General features: G+C 29.3%; 1 protein-coding gene across 4 annotated transcripts in view; it reads right to left on the bottom strand.

The window, feature by feature from the left end:
• Positions 1 to 483: 483 nt before the first annotated feature.
• Positions 484 to 16,962, bottom strand: part of LOC143226127 (MAP/microtubule affinity-regulating kinase 3-like) — a 68,723-nt gene continuing 52,244 nt past the window's right edge. For 2 of the 4 annotated variants that reach the window (XM_076456677.1, XM_076456676.1), the window contains exons 14-18: positions 16,466 to 16,628; positions 9,220 to 9,408; positions 6,636 to 6,825; positions 3,251 to 3,487; positions 484 to 2,519 (exon numbers count right to left, since the gene is read on the bottom strand). In XM_076456677.1, coding sequence (XP_076312792.1) covers positions 2,195 to 2,519; positions 3,251 to 3,487; positions 6,636 to 6,825; positions 9,220 to 9,408; positions 16,466 to 16,628 — 1,104 coding nt within the window. In that variant the 3' untranslated portion in view covers positions 484 to 2,194. The remainder of the gene's footprint in view (positions 2,520 to 3,250; positions 3,488 to 6,635; positions 6,826 to 9,219; positions 9,409 to 16,465; positions 16,629 to 16,962) is intronic. The other 2 variants (XM_076456680.1, XM_076456678.1) reach the window with 1 other exon arrangement.

The following is a 16,962-nucleotide window of genomic DNA, read 5'->3' as shown; positions in this document are numbered from 1 at the left end:
CATTATATTAAAGAATAAGTATTGTTTTTTTTATATAAGTTACACCCATTTATATTTCAAACAATTAATGAAAAACCCTCTTACATGCAGTCCCAAATTAGCCCTACCACAATAAAAATATACACGAGTAATCTCCCACACAACTTATGTAATTTTTTTTTTCCTTTTGCAAAGCCTGGGAGGTTTTACCTAATTGCTCTAAAAAAACAAACATTTACTAGTTTAAAATCATTTCATGATCAAATGTGAAATATAGCTAATAGAAAAGGTAGAATAAGAAATAAACAGGAAGTAGGTTAAGTCGTAATTAAACAAGAAATAATGCAGTAAAATCCATTAGAAACTTTCAGTTAACAGTGTGTATATAATTTTATGGAAAGTAAACATGAAAATACTTTAATGCACTTCCACAGCTTTAATTTTAAAAATGTTGAGCAATGTATAACAATAATCTTAAGACAAAAAATGAGACAGGAAACTAAATCCACACCAACTGTCAACTTTAGTTTATTTACACAGTAACAATTGTAACCCTACTTTCAGATAAGATTAATACAAAGCACCAAAAAGCAGGGGAAGACAGGGTCAAGCCAAGTTACACTTTTTATGAATATATATATTTTTATGTAAATATAACCTAGCAAATGTTACCTTTATAGCTGATGTAATAAAAAAAATGAAAATTGCCATGTACAAGAAGAAATATTCAAGCTCAAAAAAACTTGTAGTAATAGTGCTTTCGATAAGCAGGCATGAAAAATGGCTTGAGATTCTTATACAATTCAGGTCAACATCTATTGCATTTCACTAATTGACAATCAAAACATCCTTAATTGAAGTACATGCATAAATTATTTTGTCCAACTAGGAACTAAGTAATTATACAATGCATCATCAAAGAAGCAATTAAAAAGGATTGGATATATTAGTCTCACAGAACAAAATATGAAAACAAACATACTTTGGCTATCAAACAACACTGATAATTTTGAAGATCTAATTTAACAACTGCTGTGCAAATACTTAAAAAAGCAAAATAAATACTTGCAACTATTTGGCAATGTAAAAAACTCACAAATTTTATATTAAACTCCTGTGCAGAGCTAGCTGCCAGAAAACATCACTACCAATAGTAAATACATAACTACAAGAAATAATTTGTTTTTGATTGTGACCTAGACAGTTGCAACTAAAAAACATTTTAGTACCTAAATTTGCAGCCACATCACTAACCTGCAGGTCAAAGCCAAGCATATGATCCATTTTCCAGGTTATAATAAGACTACTTTGAATACAAGAAATAAAATAAAAAAACAGCAAATTGTACAAATATTAAACCACAAGACACTGTCAAGTTGAAATATTTTGTTCTTTCTTCAATTAATCTTTTATCCTACTTTTCCAACATAAAGATCACAGAGATGATACACTGATGACAAGGATGATAATGATGAAAACATGATGCTAAATTACAGAAGCATAATGCCTATTCTACAAAGATTCTAAATGGAACCTTATAACCTTTCACTATGTCTAAACTGTTTGCAATCCTTATTTAAAAAAAAAAAAATCTTATTACCTTGTTAAGATCTATCTTCCTGTTGCCAGAGCATTACGATATAGTACAAAAATTCTAATTACAATGTTAACTTAGTAATAACAGACTTGCCTTTTCTACAGGATGCAGTTCTTACAGTGGTTATTTCATGATTTACTGTGTGAAATATATATATTTATTATACTTAATATATTAATGACAACAATTTTGCAAAAAAATATGTTCCTTATAAACTTAACACTTTCTAACTGATCAATATTTCACTCCAACATCTGCTTTTGTCATCACATCTTGCGTTACCTAAATTAATAAGGGTTGGTTGTCACCCCATTATTTAAATTACAGTTTAATAGCAAGCAGAAATTACCATTATTATATCAGTGTATCAGGAGCAAGATCACACAGTTCCAAACAAATAACTTGAGTGGTTTGTGTAACACATCTTGCAAAGGATGCGAAACAAGATGAAGGTGTTTATCTTAAAAATGTTCTTACTTTCTGTAAAACATATTACTGGTATGTAGCTTCTTTTAAAATTTATTTAGATGATAGACAGATGAGATGTACTGAGAGTATTATTAACTGTATACCAATGAATGACTTCTCCTGCAATTTACCCCCATTTTATCCCCCTCTTCACAGTTTCAAGTCATTTGCTATTTTTGATGCAATGTTTTTGAAACCAATAGAGGTGCCCGATATACGTTTAAACCTAACTCCATTTAGAGACAGCCGGGGTAACTTGCACACCTCTATTTCCCACTGGACCAATGAGTCTGTGTTAGGGTCACCATGTACACACAACAACAGAAACTTCTCTCGTTGTTCATAGTCACAGTTATTTTTGTCAAGAACCTTACGAATTTCCTGCATAATTTCGTTTGGGTCTCGAGAAGAGGTGGTTTTCATGCTCCAGGTGAACCTCAGTGAACGTGGCTTCACTTGGTCATCATTCATGGTTCTGGAAAACAGTATGTTTATCATTCAAAAAATTAATTCTTAAAAAGTCTTTAAAACATTATACTAAAAGAAACTTGGAAGTTAAATAACATGATAAAACAAAACACTTGTCCAGAAATAATAACAAGACACCTAACAAACATTTTTAATTATTAAAATACATTAGCATCCTATAAAGATAAATGGTTAAAAGCTATTTAAAGAATATTACAAAGACATAACATAAAATTATCAAATCAGCATAGCTGCTGAGTAACATTTGAAGAAACATTACAAAAATCAAAATGTCATTGAACAAACACTAAAACATAAAGTGTCCAAATGTTTATAGAAATAATATCAACTTAAACCAAATACATGGCAAAACAATAGCAGGAAAGTGACAGTGTAACAAGTATTAAAGGGTTAGACTTGCTTTTTGAAATAGCAGTTTCAAACTTGGGATACCTAATATTTAGGCTAACAAACAAAAAAAGAATATTTACTAACATTGCCTTCACTTCAAAAACTAATGGAATAAAGTTTTGTGACCCACTAATGCTTATAACATACCTTCAGAAGAGCAAGTACTGTATAAACTAAATATGTGGTTTAAAATTAAGTAAACAAAGAATGTGTAAAATAAATATAAACATCTAAAACTTAAGCATCATTCTAGTAACTACCTAAAATAATTCCTCTGTAATTATAGTCAACAAAATATAAAATGAGATTCAATTTTTATCTCCTCACCGCTTACTAAACTTGGAGGAGAGTTTACTGAAGAAAGACTGGCGACTTCCAGGAGTGACGCTTGACAAATCCTGAGTCTGTATGGGCACTGTCCCAGGCCCATTATATGCACTTGTGTGACGTCGCTCTCGAGTTTGCCCACTGTGGAAAGTGCTACGATTTGCAGTTCCTCGCGGGAAAGGTCTATTGAGTGAAGAGGCAGGTGACAAGGTGTCAGGATGCTTTAAAGCAGATCCACTATATACAGAAAAACAGCACATGGTTCACATGCTTAGGAAAATACAAATTTCAAACATGAAAAAACTTTTCCCAGAACAGTTTATTTAATGGAAAAGCTAGCTAAACTATACCTACACAATATTTTTAAAGATCAATGTATCTAAAAATTTGGAATGATAACTTATATTTTCCTAGTAAAAAATAAGCCTTAAGAACAGTTTTTTATTAGAAAGTTTTCTTCCTTAACCAATAAAACAGTAATTTAACTATTTTATGATAAAGCTTGGTGCATCACACCTACACCATAATCACCAAATTATGTTCCAAAGTTTGTGAAGATACATGTATGATATTCCAGAAGATTTTCTGTAAACATTACAAGGTTTTGTACACAAAATATCAGATTTTTGAATTTAATATTTCGATTAAAGATTTGCTCATTAATATTTGCTTTGGCAATGTTAACTGTCCAACACCCAAAGTAAATTTATTTTTAAGATTAAAAAAAGTTAAATGTTTATTTGAAAAACTTGTAATTTTCTGTACACTAACTGTATACAGGGTTGGTCAATTTTACAATAAAAAAATCAGAAAAATCTATATACCCCCTTTTTTTTTTTTTTTATCTTAAATGACTGCAATTTGCAACAGGAAACCACAACTGTTTATGTTAAATAGATACCTTTATTAATATTTTCAATACGAGATTGGTCTATATGACTGACCACATGACCTCTTGTCTATAAAGTCTTTGTAGATTTAATACTTTAACTTTCAAAATAACATGCATATCTTCACACAGTTTGGCAGTATTTCACTTAATGTTACAAGTCTAACACACTACATATCATAACTTTTAGTAACGCATTTCTAAAAAATAATTATTACCACTAAAATCAACATATCAAATGTGAAAAATAGAAGCTGGAACTGCACAAATACTATAAAATTAACAGCCCCCCCTGGGCATGAATTAGGGACAGTACAGTATTCATTTATGAATAACAAAAAAAATGTTTATATACTGATACTGTGAAAATCCACAGTAACTTATGCTTCCTAAGCTACATTTAGGTCTTAAAAATCTCATTTCTGATCACAATGTAACTTTGATCACAACTTGAACACTTGAACAGTTAATGGTTTTACCAGTTTACGTAAATTAGGAAGATTGTCAGGACAGAATAGTTCAAAATATGCACTTTCAAATGGTTATAAACATGTACTTAAAAGAAGTAGGCAAGGGTAAACAAGTATTTTCAAATGAGAAAAAGGTAGGCAGAGCCAGTGATAATTTTGCCTAATATCACGATATATCAGCAAATATAAACGATGAGGGCTCTTATTTTATATTCTAGCTGGTCAATATTGGTAATTTGAGTCTCTAATTTATTAAAAACTATAAACCTTATATCTTATGAAACCCATAATACAATCTGAACAAAAGCAGAAAAAAATATTCCATGTGACACAAAAATACAAATTTATAGCGATTTCTTTTTAATATTTACTTTTGAAGTAAATTTAAATGTATAATACTATAGGTTGCATTATAAATTACTGTTCAATTTCACATTTATATATATGCATGAATAAAATAGTTTCAAAAAATTACTTTCAAAGTTTTATAAACCAAGTACAATGCACTCTGATCTTTACCCATATGAAAAGAGTTAGACAGAAACCACTTCTTACCAGAAACATTAGTTAAAAACAAGGTAAATAAACAAAAACTTTTTAAATCAGTCAAAAGATAACATTCTAAACTACTGTTTGTATGTTTTAGAGCAAAGGACAGGGCTATCCACTATGTCCATCATGATGAATCGAACCTCAGATTTCATTATAATTTATCCACAGATTAACCCTTGTCCCAACAGGGCACCATCCAAAATTTAAGTCCTACTAAATATTAGGAAAGTATTTTAAGATCTTCAATTTTCTTTTTTTAAACAATGTAAAGCCAAAGTTGACAACACAAAGCAAACCACATATAACATTTGACTTGGTTTTATAAAACACAGGCTCACACTACAAATAAAATTAATTGAAACTATGTATAAATTTATTTACCATTGAATTCCTCCAACAGTTCAGAAAATAGCCAGATTACATTTGGCATATTTTCATCTATACAGCAGAGCCCCCTCAAACTATATATACCTTTTCTTCTTGTGAAAAGTACAATTAGGCCTACTCATTTACTTTAAATTTTCAGTTTACAAACTGAACTATCTTCTCTATTACTATCACACTAGTATTGTGCATGTGATTCACTAACATTTGTGACAGAAGTTACCATAATTGTTTGATCTTTTTGTCAAAGCATCCTCTGTTCTTTTTGTAAGTTCTCTTGGACTGGTTCAATAACTTTAGAACCACACTTTAGCAAAAAGTCTTTCTCTTTCTATTGTTAGTCTTACTCTAACATACTAAATATTAGGCCTATCACTTCTACAGTAGTTAACTTCGCATCACACTTTCCCTTGCTCGTAACTTTACTCTTTCTTCTATTGTCTGCCCACTGCTTTCACTTATTTCATACTATTTATATCTTCATCACTCAATCATCTGGCCACTTTTAAGAAATCTATATTCTTGACATCAGTGTATTGCAGAGGACATTCAACATTTTCAAAACCAGTAAATCATAAATAGAACCTTGTACAATTGTCTGCTTTTAACTATTATTATAACAAAAACTAAACAAAAACATTCACTGACAAAATAAATATCTAAACAAAACATTCTTTTATATCATGACATTTACTGGAAGGTTTCTAAGCATGATGGGGTCTGGAAGTTTTCAGTATCACTGGACTTAAAGTTGGTGTTAAAGTTTGCATTCCTCAACCCTCATTTGGATCTTTAAGGGATAAGGCATCTGCCAGATAGATGCTGTGACTTTTTTTTTTATTATTATTTTATTTTATTTTTGGGACGGAGTACATGAAGTAGCTATATAAGTAGTTGTGAATAACTGAGGAACTTATTCAGGACACTGAAGCCTTTGAATCCCATAATGCAAAGCTGGTATTTCATGCTAATTAGAAAAACAAAATACACAAGATATTCAAAAAAGAATACACTGTCAATAATGTATACGAGTTGATAAGTTAGTAAAAAGACATTAAAATAAAAGTGTTTTTTAGGTTTTCTACATTACCTTCCAGAAGGTTCAATGTGGCTTCTTTCACTTGAAAGCCCTTTGCTGTCATAATTACAGGTGTTACGTCGAGGAATGCCACTAATTGTCTTTCCAAAGCCAGGAATGTTTGCAGAAACTCCACTTATACCTGTTTTTCGGACAGACCCATATCCTTTCGATGGGCTTAATGTCATCGATGTATCAGATCCTGATAAACAATTACACATTTAGATAACAATACAAACACACATCAGATCACATTCTAATCAAGTTCAACAAACCAGACAAAATTAAATTTACCTCCTCACTAATTTGGCAGAAATTTTGAACAATTAACTTCTTAAAAATTACATTACCATCATTAAAAATTAAAATTATCTGTAACCACCTAAATTAAGGAGTCACTCTTTGGTACCAAAGTTTAGATTAACACTATGAGCAAAGCCTTGTTGGTATATACAATAATGTTTACAATAATTCAAAATTTATTTAATGTATCTTTGATAAGTTTAACATTTTTAAAACTTACTTTTGTTTTATGTGCTCTTTAGACCATGCCTAACTGGTAAATTAGCATACCAAAACAATATAACCTATCAAAAGCATAGTTCAAATTATGGTAAATATAGTATCAAATAAAGTGACAAAGAACTTCATATGCATTTCTCATGTGTAATTTATTATTATTATCATTATTATTTAGTTCTGTAATTAAAATTCCTTAATTAATCTACTAATTTTCTAATTCTTAAATTTGAGCTACTTTTATAATAATGAATAAAAAATAGACATGAGATGTAGTAATGACTTGTAGGGTGTTGAACTTCAATGTCCTGTTGACAATTCAAACTACTTGTTGGTAGTTATTTCAATTTTTTAAAAATAATTTAATGTAACTTACAGTAAAAAATACTGAAGTGCACAAAAAATAGGATGCCCTAAAACTATTTTACCTGGCTTTCTAACCAAGTTATAATTACATTAGATATTCTATTACCTGGCCAACAGTATAGAAAACAGGGTGAACATTTGCAAAATCTATGGGTTGAATGAAAAATACTATTCCCAGAGAAATGCAGTAAATTAAAAGCTTCTCTGTACATTATATACATCCAACAGTACATGTCACAGATAATTACTGAAATTTTTTGAAAAGCAGAATATGACAAGTGCATACTATGCGAGCTTGATGTAACTGCTGTAACAGATTGAAACACACACAGATATAAAAAAAAATTATAAACAGCCAGTTTAATGTACATTTAGAAATGTAACTCTCATTTTTTAATGTATTTTGCACAAGTCCCACCTGTTCTCCACATTTGTAGAAAATTCAAGTTTAAGAATAAATAATATGTTTATTAAAGCACTAGCATACCTTTGAATATTGTTGCTAAATGAACATTCGAAAATTTTGACTTAAAGTTTATAAACCAATACATTACGAGACATATATAATATTGTTGGTATGCTACAGGTCAATATAGTACAAGTCTCAGAAGCTGCAATTGTGACAAACACTTAATTAGAAAACTGCAGATATTAGACCAGGAACATTTAGATTTCAAACATCACAAATTTCAGTGAATTAACTTTGAATGTTAATAATTCTATGTAGACATTGGATGTTGTCAGTGAAAAACTTGCATGTGCTTCAAGCTAGCTAGTCACTATGAGAAGTGTACCAGTGTATCAACATATAATAAACTTGTTCTCTGTGAACATCAATAAAAAATTCAGTTCCAGACCAGATAGATGATTCAGTGTTTTGTAAATTTGTATATGAACCATTATTTGTAATAACAAAAATTGTATTGTTGTTTGAATATTAAGACATTTGTATTAAAAAAGAAAACTGTATGAATCTTGTTAAGTATCATAAATATGATACATACACATTCAATGAACTCATAAATTAAATTTAAAATTTCCAGTCATTTGAAATCATACATAACATAAACTGGAGACTCATCTAAGATAAATTATAATATACAACTACTCTGTATATAAAATCAGTAAAGCTAGCTTAGAGGCTAGAAATTTACATTAAACTTGGAATAACCTGTAAGTGTGTAACTGATCAGAAACTGAAAACCTACAGAAGTAGAAAGAAGACAAAATGGGCAATTTGGAGCAAAGATTTGAAAATAGAGAATTTATTTATTTACTTCTCAAATTAAGAAATTTAAATCATACAATATTTGAATTACAAACCACATTTTGATGCTAAGGTTACTGATATAAAATAGTTATTTAATTAAAATTTAAATGTAACATCTTCAGGTTAGCCTTTATACTTTACTTAAATTAAAGTTTAAGTGCCCAAACCAGCTGTCTTTGGAATACATTTTTACTTCAAGTGGGTTTCTTGTCATCATGTGTTATAGGTTGATTTATTTCACTTAAAAGTTATTTGTGTCAGATTTTTTAAATAGTACTTTCACAACATATTCTTCCAGAAGTATATACAAGAACTAAAAATACTTTTTTTTGTAACAGATTTCAGATTCTGACATGCAAACACAATTTAGTTTCAACCCTACAAAAATGTCAATTCTTCTTACTACAGCACAAAACTTTTTAGCAGATAATAATTTAATACCTGATTTGGAGTTGCTTTTATCCATAGAATTAACAGCACCAGGAGCAGTTTTTACAGTCCGTGGTCCTGATGGTGATAAGGTGCCTACTACAACTGGAGAAACACCATCTTTAGGTACTGGAGCTGATGGTTCGAGAGTATTCTGTCGTTTATACGTTGATGATCCAACTGAAGGAATATTCTGGTTTCCTAAAAAAAGTGTACCATATGAATTTATAAATATTGCTATAGTTCAAGAGTAAAAACAAGCATCATTAAATCTCATGATACTAAATTGGAAAACATTAAACACTTATGTGCTGTTATTACTAAAGAGTTCTCAGTCAAAGTATTAGCTATCACTTAAAAGATGATTTTTACAGTAGTTTAGAACTGTGTATCATTTTAGTATATCCTTTCAAGACCAATTTCTTTATAACTGTATAAAATAATTATACTTGAAGTTTTAAGTATGAAAGTAATAAGTGGTTGCTAGTTATTCAAGGTGAGTACGTCAAAAACAATTCATTGTATCTGTTACAAAATATTATACAAGAAAAGTGATCCTGACAGAAACATTGTTTGTTGATTTTCACTACTCAAGAGCTACCCGAGCTAGTCATCCCTAATTTTGAAATGATATACTAGAATGATGAAACGTTCAATAAAAGTCACTTGTACAAGACACTATTTAGTTCTGGATTATCTTTCTAATGGTAAATGTCTAACATTCTTGCTATGGGTTTGGTTTGGCAAGTTCAAGACCTCAAATTGATCTTTATTAGTTTTTAATATGTTTTATATATTGTTAAGAAACTTTCCAAGTTTTCAGTAAACATTAAGTCTCTTGCTGACAAAAAAGATTAATTTTTTTCATTCAAAATTTCTTCATTGAAATATAAGTACAAAGTGTTGGCTGCTCCAAATGCAACTAATTTTCATGTTCACATCAAAAATACTTTGCTTCACCTGAAAATCCCTAAGTTCATTTGTAGAATCTAAATCTTTCTAAATAAATTTCAAGCACTTTTTTTTTCAGTAAAACTTTAAATTTCATTTGTTACAAGCAGAAGTTCCTAAGTGTGTGAGTGACAAAAATTTTGTTTTAAATTATTTCATGGACTTTAAAAAGGTTAATTATTTTGCATTTTTGGTGAAGTATTTTTATTAAAGTAAAATAAAGATCTGTCCATTAGTGATTAAATATTCATTTTAAATAACTAACATGAAAAGTAATTCCTCATGCTAACATTAATAATACTTTTCCTCATCTCAAATTTCCTTTGTGTAATATCCCTAAAACCTCTCATCCATTACTTTCTCTACCCATAACTCAAAATATGATTGGTCAATTTAAACAACCTCGTAGTTACCAAAAAAATCCAAATTACTTGTTTCTTTTCTTTCTACACTGATTTCAAACTGAAACATTAAAGTACATTAGTTTATCCTAAATAGCTTTAAACTGTTAACAGCTTGTTCATATTTACTATTAAATTTTGTTTCAATTGCATTTTGAACCATGTCCAACCACTATCCTCAACACAAGTTATAAATCATTCGTGGCATGTGCAGCTCACATTATGTCACTGAATTTTATTACCAATATGTAAGAAGGCCAGTGTGTGTGCACCTCGTGAAACATTATCACATTATTTATGTTATATAATCTTAACTAACCTAAAAAGTCCCCATTCTAACATTTTTGTTACTTTCATAAAATAAAGAACAAACATGGAAAACAAGAAATTACTCGCTCTATCTTTTTCCTTGCTGTTGATTCTCAATTATACATGAACACACATATTTTATACTAATAGGAGTAGTACATTAAATATTAATTTAATTAAAGATCATAAACTAATGACATGCAAAACAAAATTTCCCTGAAGGCTCAAATTTTCTCTGGCTTTCTAACAACGCAGAGTGGATACAAATTTATCTAAGCTAGCCATTAACTTTTCCACGAAAATAAGCTTGTACTCTGTGGAATTGATATCTATAAGTTTAGAATTTAACATTATACAATGTAATCTGATAGATGAAAACTCTTTTAGTGCAAAACAGAACTACTGACAAAGCCTGAAAGAGGATGTGGCAGGGGAAATGCAATTTACTTTTTTTTAGTAATAGCTCTGTAACCAAACAAAATTGAAGGATATAAAAATTATGAATTTGTCTAAGCAATTACAGTATTATAAAAAGCAATGTTTAGTTTTGTACATTTTGAAAGGGTGGTGGATAAGACAGGGAAGTTGCCCAGAGAAAATGTGTGTGTGTCACATCAGGGAAAGTTCAGAATTTAAAATATTTCCTTATGGAATAACTTTTATACTATTAATATATGGCTTATCAGCTAAAAGTTTATGCCAAATTTGTACAACAAACAAAAAGTGGTTTAATAAAATTTTGAATGTAACACACAAACTGTCATGCACAGTGAAGGACAAAGGTTAAAAAACCCACTGCAAAAAGTAATTGTTGAACATTTCAGTAATGCCAAGAGCTGTTCAATAATAACATATTGTACATCTACATTTTTATTCTTTAAGTTACATTACATTTTGAAATATGAATGGTGGTGTGATTAATTCATAACATAGCAGATTATCCTGCTTGTGAAATAACATATGGTATCAATGTTTGTGCCTGTTCTTCTGTCATTTCAATAGTGAACAGACACCACAGTTCAATATACATACGATTTTCTTTCCCCTAAACCTATGGGGTTGGTTAATTTGAGCAAATTTTAACCACAAAAATACAAAATAAAACCAAATTATCCATTTTTTTTTCAGAATGCTTTCAAATTGTAACATGAAACTACATCCTAAATAACTTTAAATTCCTAATAGTATACATCTGTTTCTAAATAATATTACTACCATACAAGTTTTAAATTACTTAGAAAATGTGCAACTCGCATTACCCTATCAGATAACAACACATGGACTACAAGCTTATGCAATAAATGTTAGTGTCATCATTTATTTTAACTAATCTAACCTAAACAGTTTACCTTTTTTATACTTTAGTTGCTTTTATGATACAAAATACAAAAGAAAAACAAGAAATACAGCACTTACTTGGGACTTTATGTCAACTTTTGATAAAACTAAATACATACAAACATTTTTTTAAACTGATTGTAACACTGATAAATAATGTTTGTCTAATTAAATAAAGCACCAAAAAAATACAGTACTACTACTACTATTAATAATAATAATAATACATAAAATGGAGGTTTTACAATTTTTGTGGCTTTCTATGCAAGAGCTTTAAAAATTCAGTTAAGCTTGTTGATACATTTTCCACAGGAGTAAAGTTTGAACTGGGAGTGAAATAGATAATTTTCCACATAGAAAATAATGTAATGTGATTCATCACTTGATAGATTAAAACTCTGGATTTTTATTGGTTATAAATACTATAGTATTAAACAAGAGAGAAGTACTGACAATTTGAGAGAGAATTGTAACAAGTAGAAGTGGCATGAAATTCTGATTTTCTAGTTTATGGTCCTTATCAAATAAGATTGAAGGTTATGAAAATTATGCTTTGTCTGAATGACAACAAAATTATAATGAATAATTTATGTTAAATTTCATACTTTTCAGTGGGGTGGTAAATAAATTAGACAAAAGGGGATGCTTAGAAAGGGGGGTATTTTTTTAAAATACCACCTCATTAAATAAAACAAAATTTACATATTAAAATCTTAATTATTAGTTATAATTTTGATGCAAAGTTTATTCATATATCATGATACTAAAGTACTTCAAATTTTCAATCTATATCAGAAACAGCTACAGGCTATAACCTACTGGCCTTATTGGAAGTAAAAATGCTAGAATATAAAAAATACACATATGCTTTGTTTGTTTTTTTTTGTTTTGAATTTCGCATAAAGCTACAAGAAAGCTATCTGTGCTAGGCGTCCCTAATGTAGCAGTGCAAGTCTAGAGGGAAGGCAGCTAGTCATCGCCACCTCCACTCATTGCAAATTCTTAGGCTACTCTCTTACCAAAGAATAGTGTGATTCACTGTCACATTATAATGCCCCCACAGGTGAAAGGGCAAGCATGTTTAATGCAGTGGGGATTCGAACCCATGATTCGCGGATTATGAGTCAGGTGCCTTAACCACCTGGCCATGTCGGGCACACATCTGCTAAAAGAACAGATATGAACCTCAATTCTAGATCTCAGAGTATACATAAAAGTATTCTCTATTTTGGTAATATGCTACAGTGCAGTATAATGATTAAATAAAAAAAATGCTGAAAAATTACAACATAACTGCTCTATACTTTGCCAATTTTACCATAAACCCAGAATCAATTTCATTTTCTTCCAATGTACAATTACAAATTAACCATTTCTGTATGAGTAGGGGATGTCATGATGCATGTCAAGTTTTGTAGATTTGCATTACAAAGTTTATTAAACTATTATTTAATGAATGTGTGTCCACAATGAATGGAATAAAATTGTAGTTTGTTATTCAAATTTTAGTATTATTCATTATTTTCTTAATTTAAAAAGATACACTGAAAACAAAAGCTAAATATTGATTTTTGTGTGTCCCATGGTACATATACTTTTGCTCATATTGTATTGTGGGTGTCATAAAATGTAAAGTGTTTTTTTTAAAACAAATTACATACTATAATTACCAATACTTACAAGTTAGAATAAACTACCTTTTCATTTTGCTCAGTTATTACTACATTTAGAGAACCCACAACAGTGGTTCTGTCCATTTCCTCTTTTGAAATTACTCGTTTACCTACACTTGCTTTTCTTATGCATAGGTTTATAGTTAATATAAAGCACTCAGTTATAACTACATAATGTTATTAGTCTTCTCAAAATGCTTACATGGATAAAGCCATTATAACTGCTGGAGAAGTTAGGAGAGAGGTGATCAAGGTGATATTTGGATCATATAAGATTTTTTAAACCTAAATATACTTTAGTTAGAAACAAACTTTAATTTAATTTTGTGACATCAGTATTGCAATTTATAATACTTTATTTCAAAATATATTTATAAAACTTATTTAAAAAAAATGTGTTTTAAATCCTTCACATCTAAAATTCAACTAGGCTTAAATTATGCAAAAGTACAAAAACTTTGTAACAGAAATCACTTTAAAATATGTTTTAAAATAGCTGAAATTTAAGAATTTGTAGACTGTAATAATACACACACATAATGAATGGTAACCAAAATGTCACTGTAGTTAAATTATAGATATGCTAGTAGTATTAAGAATAAGACATCTGTACTTTGTAAAAGTCAGTTTTATGCTATTTGATATAGTAATGCGAGCTGTACATGTGCTACACAATTTACAACTTACGTGGTGGGATTATTAATCAAACAATGTTCAGAGGTCAACAAAAAGTAAATAAATTAGATTTACTTCCTACTTTTTTTTTTATGGTTCAATCAAATTTACTAGTCCAATATACTGTTAAGATATAGAAAACAAAATGTAAAATTTATCAACAAAGTTTTATATTGTCAGGAATAAAATTCGTTCAAAACACATGAGAGAATACACAATATTTGATCAACAATACTGATGTCCATAGTAAAATAAACACAAGTGCACTTTAAAACCTTTTCAAACATGTAACAGATAATTATAAATATTTTTTCTATGAATATCAGTATTGATCAATTAGTTTATTCCTGTATACTTTCTGAAAGATGCATTCAATTAACAAACATCTCATGCAGGTCAGTGGCCAAAACAAATTGTTTATCCAAGATTTCTTAAGGAAATAATGTTACTTAGCTTACTAAAAAAAAAAGTCAAGTAATATGCTTATTTTCCTACACAAAAATGTAATTTTAGTACATTAGTTTTGAAGATTGTTAGGAAGAATTTCAGAACATTGGTTATTGTTTTGGTTGTTGCATGCTTTGTAATTATGTTTCTATATAGTTATTTATGTACAACAGTCTTAGATTAAAAATAACAACTTAATTATTGCTTCTGATGCCAGATGAAACCACACCCTAACATGTTTTTATCATCATTTTCACAAAATCAATTATACATGTTAATTCTATAACAATTTCAACAACTTTAACTCAAATATTTTAGAATTAATGTTTTGACATTTTCCTAACATTTGTGCCATAATTCACAAAGGAAAATGCAAAAAATTTAAATTTTCATTTCCGAACAGCTCAGAGGCAAAATAAGCTCTCTGATTAAACAATTTTCCTCCAGCCCTAAAAACATTTTTTTTCCCTACAAGAAACTATTATTTAAGAAAATATATATGTACTTCTTTTTACACTTATTTTTTTTGTATAGGCCTCAATTTCTACCTTTCATGATGTTACATTAAGTAGTTGGATCATTCACTACTGAAACAGCCTTGGAACAGCTACAAATTAAATTTAATATTACTGAATACAACAAAAATTAGACTTTACAACTTCACAAAGAAGTAAGAAAAATGGTTTAAGTGGTAATTTATGGTGTAGTTGTAAACTTCTAGTAAGAGGTCCCGTAACACTGGTCAAAAGGAATTACGTTCTGAAAGAAATAACTAACTGAGCTGTGAATATCATTTTGTGTGCATGTGTGCATTTTAAATTATACATATTTTAGAGCTACAGAAATTCTTTTTATAAGAAAATATACTTGTCTCCCACTTCTTTCTCCATTAACATAATTTTCAATCATATTTAAACAATGTATAAAAACAAACTGGCTATTAAGCTATTTAATTATTGCTAATGGCCATCATGTTATGTTTAAAATAAAGACTTGTAGTTATAAATGACAGTAAATGCTTTCATTACTTGATTTACACAATATCAAGAGTCACTACATATTTAAGAAAAACTGTGTTCTTTTATTTACACCTTATATTCATTACATACAGACTTAAGAATATCCTAAAAAACTGCAATAAACGTTTTCATCAAAATAAGATTTTCCTACAAAATCTACAATAGTCAATACCCATAAAAACACTAAAGAAGTCTAATATTAAATGAAGGGTAGTTCATAGCAAAACTGACAAATTAACTCGATGTAACCTACTAACGAGCTCAAGGATTGATTGACCGACAAAATCTACTAATCTCCCAGTTCTACTAACAATGGGTCATGATCAGTCCTGAATACAATTAGAAATTTCAGTACCATACAACACAGTAACTTAATAATAGATATACTTTAGAAATGCTAATAATTCTATATTTTATCTCTAACGTGAAACACTTCCTAACTAACCTGGCTCCCCACTATGACTGAAGCGACGAGGCTTTGTTGTTGCAGAAACACTTCTTTGAACTTTAATATGCGAAGGAGACTGGCTGCTAATTGTGCCCTCTACCACTGGCCGAAGAGCTCGAAGTGAAAGACTTGAATTTGATCGTGAATCACATATTTCATTCTATAAAATAAATATTCTTAAGGCCTCTGTGCTAACAAATGATTCTTATTCAGTCTTAACTAAACATCTCTCAGATATTTTCTCCTCAAAACTTATTTCAAATAAAGTTTAACAATGAGCATAAACAATATTTAAAAACTTCTGGTTGTTTTTAGTACAAAAGTACATAATTAGTTAACCTTAACACTACATGCTTATCTACACTTGTGGGTCAAAGGACATCACATTTGTAGATTCACATTCAATATTTTATTCACCTCTATTTTATGAATGCATGTCAACAGGTTTGATTTCAAATTGTATAGAATAATTCAAATTATATCACTACACATTA

This window comes from Tachypleus tridentatus, chromosome 9 (assembly GCF_004210375.1).
Source record: "Tachypleus tridentatus isolate NWPU-2018 chromosome 9, ASM421037v1, whole genome shotgun sequence".
Taxonomy (NCBI): domain Eukaryota; kingdom Metazoa; phylum Arthropoda; class Merostomata; order Xiphosura; family Limulidae; genus Tachypleus; species Tachypleus tridentatus.
This window is presented reverse-complemented; position numbering and strand designations above follow the sequence as displayed.